Consider the following 8,135-nt stretch of genomic DNA (forward strand, 5'->3'; position numbering starts at 1 on the left):
GCCGGGGTTTCTTTTACCCTCGACCATCTGATACATATATATGTACCTCTGGTAATCCGAAGGGGCATAGTTCATCTGCTTCCTCATGGAGCTCGAGGCCTCATAGATCCTGAAGATGACTACGATAGGGGATGGCTACATCGGTTCTTGATAATTCGTACATGGCTACATCGGTTCTTGATGATTCGTACAGACCAACTCCATCATTCCCTGTCCGTAGACTTTCCAGAAACGTGGAACTCTACCCCGAATCTGGTCAAACCTGAGCTCGTAATCACTATTTTTGAATAGGTGGTGCTCTTTTAGGCGCCTCTCTTGACGTGGGTCGTTCTTGGAGAAGCATGGCACCCAAAGGGTGGAAAGGCAAGAACAACTGTAATTTTCAAATTGTTTGTGGAATCCCATAGTTTTTCCATTTTATATTCTAACCTTGACTCTTTGGTTTTCAGGGCTTCTGAAGAAAAGGTCCTCAAAAGGAAAGAACATTTTCAAAGAGGATACCAAGGATGCCGTGGGGGGAAGAAAGACCATGTCTGCATCGATGAGAACGTCCAGTCGACGAGTCTCTACAAGTACCTCGACTGTTCCCTCAGGGATAGGCTCTCGGGTCAGAAGGCGCCATATCATGGAGACTCGGCGCGAAATACCTCGTGATGGACCACCCATGGACCCTACTGGTTCGGTTGCTCTTGAGGGATCATTTAGTTGATGCTTTAAATTGTAATAGCACCCTAGGGTATAGGTCGAAGTTCTCAACCTTCGGTTTACTATACCAGTTTGGGATTCCCTTTTGTTCTAGTTTAGAACCATAAGTTAGGTCTTTTTATTTTGTTGAACTGATGTAACCAAGGAAATCGGGAAATTGTTGTATGAAGAAAATTAGTAGAACTCGTGGGCTGGCCTTTTACCAGCTTTTATTGAATGCATTTGGCTTTTACCCTCTGTTTGAACTTTTATCTTCGTTCATGTTTTTGTCACGTCGAACTCAAGGATACCTTATCCTGTAAGTTTTGAAATAACGCGAGAAAAGTCGAATGTCACATCAACGGCTCCCACGTTTATCTACTCAACTACTTTTTATTCTATCTCGGTGTTCTTAGTTCGTTCGGGCTATGCTTGGTCATGATCGACACTCGGTAAACTCAACCACCTCCGGGTTCAGTCGAACCAATATCGATATTTCCCTTTATTATGTTGAAGGGGGCGAGGGTTAGGAGGGGTAAGTGGGTGAAAGGAGCGTCTAGGTTGAGAGTAGGATCTTGGAACATTGGAACGTTAACGGGGAAGTCCATAGAGCTAGTTAAGATTCTTAAGAAGAGGAAGATTAATATAGCTTGTATCCAAGAGACCAAATGGGTAATTCCTAAAGCTAAGGAGGTGAGACGGGTATAATTTGTGTTCTGCGGTAGGTCGAAGTATAGAAATGGGGTGGGCATTTTAGTAGATAGTGAATTGAGAGATCAGGTGGTAGAGGTTAGGAGAGTCACTGATAGGATGATGTCGATTAAGGTGGTCGTTGAAGGACTCACTTTGAACATTATTAGTGTATATGCGCCGCAAGCGGGCTTAGGCAATGAGGAGAAGAGGCGCTTTTGGGAGGATTTGGACAATTTAGTGGGAGGCATACCGCCTACTGAGAAGCTATTCGTGGGAGGTGATTTCAATGGACACATCGGACCTATTTCGGGAGGTTATGATGATGTGCATGGAGGCTTTGGCTTCGGGGACAGGAATGGAGGAGGAGTCTCACTTTTGGATTTTGCAAGAGCTTTTGGGTTGGTGATAGCCAATTCGAGTTTCTCAAAGAAGGAGGAACACTTGGTAACCTTTCGTAGTTCGGTGGCTAAGACTCAAATAGACTTTTTACTCCTTAGGAAGGATGATAAAGGTCTGTGCAAGGATTGGTCATACCGAGCGAATATCTTACAACCGGACATAAGCTGCGGTGATGGATTTAGCGATCAAGATGATGAGGAAGAAGAGGGTCGTGGAGGACCGACCTAGGATCAGATGGGGGAGTTTGACCACTATTAGTGCCCTGGAGATGGGAGAGAAATTGAAGGATATGGGGGCCTGGGATAGTAGTGGGGATGCGACCAGTATGTGGGATAAGACGGCTAGTTGCATTAGGGTGGTAGCAAGGGAAGTGTTGGGGGTCTCGACGGGTAGTCGTGGTCGGCATCAAGGGGACTGGTGGTGGAATGACGAAGTTCAAGGGAAGGTGGAAGCAAAGAAGGTGGCGTATGCGAAGTTGATAGAAAGCAAGGATGAGGTGGAGAAGTGGACGAATCTGAGAACTTTATAAGATGGCGAGGAAGGAGGCGAAGTTGGCGATTTCGACGGCAAAAACGGCACTTTTGAACGTATGTATCTTTGAACTAGAAGAGAAAGGAGGGGACGAGAAATTGTTCGGAGCTAGCCAAGGCGAGGAGAGAAAGGCACGTGATGTGGATCAAGTAAAATGCATCAAGGACGAGCATGGCAAAGTATTGTTAGAGAGACTCGTTAGACGGAGATGGCGGTCATACTTCTCCAAACTCTTGAATGAAGAAGGGGACAGAGACATTGTGTTGGGTGATTTAGAACATACAGGAAGGCGTCGCGATTTTGGCTATTGCAGGAGTATTAAGGTTGACGAGGTTAAGGGGGCTGTTCGTAGGATGCGCAGGGGAAGAGCGACCGGACCGACGAGGCGGGGGAATTCTGGAAGAGCGCGGGCCAGACAGGTTTGGAGTGGCTGACTAGGTTGTTTAATGTCATCTTTAAGACGGCATTGATGCCCGAAGAATGGAGGGCGAGTGTAATGATCCCTCTATACAAGAATAAGGGAGATATCCAGAGTTGCAACAACTATAGAGGTATCAAGCTGCTAAGCCATACTATGAAAGTGTGGGAGAGGGTGGTGGAGATGAGGGTGAGGAGAGGTGTGTCTATTTCAGAAAACCAGTTCGGATTCATGCCGGGACGTTCAACTACAGAAGCCATCCATCTTATGAGAAGGATGGTGGAGCAGTATAGGGAGAGGAAGAGGGACTTACACATGGTGTTCATCGACCTAGAAAAGGCTTATGACAAAGTTCCAAGACAGATCCTATGGAAATGCTTGGAGGCTAAAAGTGTACCTGTGGCGTACATTAGGGTGATCAAGGACATGTATGAGGGAGCCAAAACCAGGGTGAGGACAGTAGGAGGAGACTCAGAGCACTTTCCAGTTGTGATGGGGTTGCATCAAGGATCGGCGCTCTTAGTCCGTTTTTATTTTCCTTGGTGATGGATGGATTGACACGGCAAATTCAAGGTGAGGTGCCATGGTGTATGCTTTTCGCGGACGACATAGTCCTGATTGACGAGACTCGTAGCGGAGTTAACGATAAGCTGGAGTGTTGGAGACATACTCTGGAGTCTAAAGGGTTTAAGCTGAGTAGGACCAAGACAGAGTACTTGGAGTGTAAGTTCAGTGAAGCACCTCAGGAGGCTGACTTGGAAGTAAGGCTTGGTACCCAGGCCATCCAGAAGAAAAGTAGTTTCAAGTACCTTGGGTCTATTGTGCAAGGCGGCGGGGAGATTGACGATGATGTCACACATCGTATTGGGGCGGGGTGGATGAAATGGAGGCTTGCTTCGGGAGTGCTATGTGACAAGAAGGTGCCACCAAAACTTAAGGGCAACTACAAAGTAGTGGTTAGGCCGACTATCTTTGTATGGGGCGGAGTGTTGGCCGGTTAAGATCTCTCACGTTCAAAAGATGAAAGTTCGAGATGAGAATGTTGAGATGGATGTGTGGCCACACCACAGAGTGACAGGATTAAGAATGAGGATATTCGGGATAAGGTGGGGGTGGCCTCGGTGGAAGACAAGATGCGAGAAGCGAGATTGAGATGGTTTGGGCATGTGAAGAGGAGAGACACGGATGCCCGTGCGGAGGTGTGAGAGGTTGGCCATGGATGGTTTCCCCGAGGTAGGGGTAGGCCGAAGAAGTATTGGGAAGAGGTAATTAGACACGACATGGCGCAACTACTTACCGAGGACATGACCTTAGATAGGAGGGTTTGGAGGACCCAAATTAAGGTAGAAGGCTAGTAGATAGTCTCGTTATCCGTTCTTATTAGTAGTCGCATTATTGCAATATAATTTTTTATGCTCCGATTTTCGTTATTATCTGTTATTTCCTATGCTTTGATTATCCCGTTTTCTCGCTCCGATTTCGCTATTATCCGTTATTTCGTGTTGTGATTATCCTGTGTTATCCGTTTGCTTGCATTATTTCTTCCATATCGCTTTGAATCTCTCTTTTCCGAATCTCTTAACTTTATCTTACTTCTTTTTATGCTTTTATTGAGCCGAGGGTCTTTCGGAAATGTACCGTCCTACCTTGGTAGGAGTAAGATTACACTACCCTCCCGGACCCCACGGTGTGGGATTTCACTGGGTTGTTGTTGTTGTTGTTGATGTTGAAGCCTCAACTACGGGAACCTTGGTCGGAACCCATTCAATTCTGTATATCGATCCTAATCATTACTTAACCTGACAAAAAATCGTGGGTAGATTTATCCTCAATCTCACCAGTGTGCAATAGATAGCTTGGAACGATGGGAAGTGGAAGTAGATCTGGTTCCTTCTGCTATAAGTTTCATATGAGCTTATAAGATTAAGCGTCCCATTAGCCAAGTCGCTCTGACATCAGCCACGTGTCATATCCTGATTGGGTGAGGCATCGGTTACGGAATGTCAACCGTCTTGGCCTCTCCCTATAAAAGTCAAGCTTTCCCTTTCATTTTTTTACTTTCAAAATTTTCACTCTCCAAAATTACCATCATGTCTTTAAATACGCAAACCTTCATACTTCCATACATTCATCCATTCATACTTCCAAAACTTCATACCTTCAACAAATCTACCCAGAACTTCAAACCTTCATATCAAACCTTCAAACCTTGCTATTTTCAGAACAATGACTAAGTCTTCGAAAGCCAAAACTAGTGAGTCTTCCTCGGCCCCAAAATCGGAACCGAAATTATCAGATTATGTCCCATCTAACTACGTTACGACTAAGGATTTTAAGGTCGAGAGGCCTTCTCAGCACGAGGATCGGGGTCTTTGAAATATCAAACTACATATGCACCATTCCCTTGAATAAACTCGAACAGATCAAGAAGGACAGTGGTTGGGAAGATAAAAAGGTCGTTATTCCCAATCATGCTGAAGCCATCACGACCCATGTGGAGGGGTATCTGAGTGATTACACATACACCTCACATTTGGTCCACTCGATATGGTGATCATGGACTTTTGTAAGAGGTACGAGATCTGTCTCGATCAGATCCACCCCTCGTTTTGGAGGATCATTACACTCCTCCGTTATTTTGTGAATAACGTGAATGAATCTTTCATGATCAACCACCTCCTCCAGTTGTATAGTCCCCAAGTATTTCAGGGAGGTATGATTAAGCTCACACAATGAGCAAGGAAAGCCCTTTTCTCTAGCCTCGATGAGGATAGGGATCGAGGCTGGTAGGGAAGATTCGTCCGGGTGAGGACCGAGGATCTCATCCCTGCCGATAGGATGCCGTTTCCCGAGAAGTGGAACCCAAACAGTAAGTGAATTATTATTATTATTATTATTATTATTATTATTATTATTATTATTATTATTATTATTATTATTATTATTATTATTATTTTTAACAGCCAAGTGGCACCTCTGATATTCCATCCGTGATGATTTTATCTTTGTTCATATGTTTGCAGCAATTTCCCGAACCCTCAACGCGGTCGCTAACTTGGAGGAATGGATCGGGAAAATTTGCAGTTAGCTTATTTACGCCGAACATAACTAGCGTTTACTTTGAAATGGCAGATGGGAGGCCGAGAATCATGGTGAGTGCTTGACCGAGGTGCTGTTCTACCTCCTCTTTTATTATGCAATAATTCGCTTAATCATTTTGTTCTTTCTTCTTTACAGGCCTTTCCAAGGCCACCAAGATCCGAGGGTAGGATGAGGAAGAGGCTTCGGGAGATGAAGCCGACATTGAGGCCACCGGTGAGGGGCAACCTTCTAAGCCCCCTACCCTTCCGTAACCCGGGGTCGAGGCCACCGAGAAAGATAGGAGTGAGAAAAAGAAGAGACAGTCCTTCGAATCTTTTGGTGCTCCTTCCGAGGGCAGAAAGAAGCTGAGGATCACCCTTAAGGATGCTTTTAAAGAAGATATCGGAGCTCGAGTTCTGAACCCCAAGGCCATTGACTAGCTCAAGAATCACTCCGATGATGAGGGCATCGTGTTAGTCAGGCACCGGCCTTCTGAGGAAAACACCAACCAAGAGCTGAAAAGCTCAACAGAAACCATTCCACTACTGGTGGAAAGTAAAGACCAAGAGCTGCCAGGCTCGAAAAATAATACCCTAAAATCGGTGGGTTTAGAAACCGTCATGTCGGGAGTAGGGGTTCTCGATGAGGCTTCCACCGAGCCTTCATCCATTTGAGGAACAGAGAAGGAGATAGCCGCAACAGCCAGATCGAGGGCAACACCTACTGCCTCGGGCTCGTAGGTACCTTACATTCCACCTTTATATAGTATAGGTTCCGTCCTTCCCATACAAGCTGTGGCTTCGGCTGAGATCATTATTTGCATACAGGACTCACCGCCTCAATCAATGGCCACCCAATCCAAGAGCTCAAAAGCCAAAGGCAAAATGACCGAGGGATCTGTAGTGTCGAAAGATGCTGCTAGTCATTTGCTCGAGAAAGATGCTACCATGATCGAGGGCCGCTCAGGGTTCGGCCATTTTTCTATTCTGGTAGCCAATCGATTTGGGGTTAACTCTAGTCCCCGATTGGAGAAAAAAAATTTGGCCCCGAGCATAGACCTGAACTGAAAAAGGCAGGCCTCGTTTATCGTACCGACTGATATGAACATGTTTTCCGGTCTGGGTGGCTAGCTATCTGTACCCTCTCGATGGATTCTGCCTTTTCAATGAGGCCAGCAGGCCTTAAACCGGGTAAACCTTCCTCTTCTGTTTTTATACTTAACTTTATTTTCCTTTTTTATTCTAACAGTTGCTCCTATTTTGTTCCAGGCCTCCGTGCTTCGTCATGAAAGCTTCCACCGACTGAGGACAGAGGTGGACCATCTTAATGATCAGCTCGTGAAGTAAACTCAAGATATAGAATCGCTCGGGAAGCTCTATGAGCAAAACCTAGAGTTTATCTCTAGCTTACTCGACCTCTCTGCTCTTCAGTCCGATTTGGACAAGGCCCGAAATAAGGCCATCGAGGTCAAACGGGAACATGACCTCCTAGCAGAGAAAGTAAGGGCTTTTGAGGTTCATAATAAGCATTTAATAACCGATGCTAACGCTACTCCTTCTCAGGCCCAGGAGTATGTGATCCAGATCGACCAGCTTCGGTTTGAGCTAGACGAGATTAAGCCCGAGCTCGAGGCCTTCAAGGGCAAAATGGATAGTGTTGCCTCCGAGCGAGATGCTCTAAAGAAGGACGTGGCGTCGGCTAAAGATCAGCTCCGTGTGATGACGGAGAAGGCTGATGAGGGGTCGAAGCTAATTACTGAGCTTCGATCGAAACTTGCCTTGGCCGAGCCAGAGTGGGACAATCTTGGCCGTGATAATATTGATCTGCGGGCTAAATACAATGAAGGCCTGAGCCAAATCTCGAGTTTTAATGGGATGTTGGCTCAGTACAAAGCCGATGTAACTGCATCCGAGAGAGGAAAAGCGACACTCGGGCCGAGTATATGCGGTGTCTATCTCGAAGGGAGACTTTAGAAGATATTTGTGCCACCGGGGTGGACTTATCGGGCCAGATCGAAGAGACCAAGAGGCTCGAGGCAGATGCAAAGGCCAAGTATGAGGGGTCAGAGAGTGACCTCGAATCGAATGAGGGTGAAGCCGAGGGCTCGGATGAAGATCAGGCTTAGGAGCCCTAGATTTCTTTTTGCTTTTTGAAACTCAAGGTCGTTATCTGAGCCTTTGTAAATTTTGACATATATGTAAGAAATTTTTTGCCTGGTTCTATTCACTGTCTTTTACTGCATTATATTCCTTATCTTCTGTGCTTGAGGATTAGAATAATCCTTGACTTGGTTTAGTACTTGTCCGATATGCACTATTGCCTTAGCATG

General features: G+C 45.8%; 1 protein-coding gene and 1 pseudogene across 1 annotated transcript; both read left to right on the plus strand.

The window, feature by feature from the left end:
- Positions 1 to 1,497: 1,497 nt before the first annotated feature.
- LOC132042567 (uncharacterized) lies at positions 1,498 to 2,004 on the plus strand. The gene has a single exon (XM_059433091.1). It carries the CDS (start codon positions 1,498 to 1,500, stop codon positions 2,002 to 2,004), a length of 507 nt encoding a protein of 168 aa, XP_059289074.1.
- A 287-nt stretch (positions 2,005 to 2,291) lies between these two features.
- LOC132042568 (uncharacterized) lies at positions 2,292 to 7,931 on the plus strand (annotated as a pseudogene).
- The last annotated feature ends 204 nt before the right edge of the window (positions 7,932 to 8,135 follow it).

This window comes from Lycium ferocissimum, unplaced genomic scaffold, assembly GCF_029784015.1.
Source record: "Lycium ferocissimum isolate CSIRO_LF1 unplaced genomic scaffold, AGI_CSIRO_Lferr_CH_V1 ctg1624, whole genome shotgun sequence".
NCBI classification, from domain to species: domain Eukaryota; kingdom Viridiplantae; phylum Streptophyta; class Magnoliopsida; order Solanales; family Solanaceae; genus Lycium; species Lycium ferocissimum.

Excerpts from the sequence above, each read along its gene's own strand:
- LOC132042567 (XM_059433091.1), top strand. The coding sequence starts at position 1,498 with ATGTCGATTAAGGTGGTCGTTGAAGGACTCACTTTGAACATTATTAGT.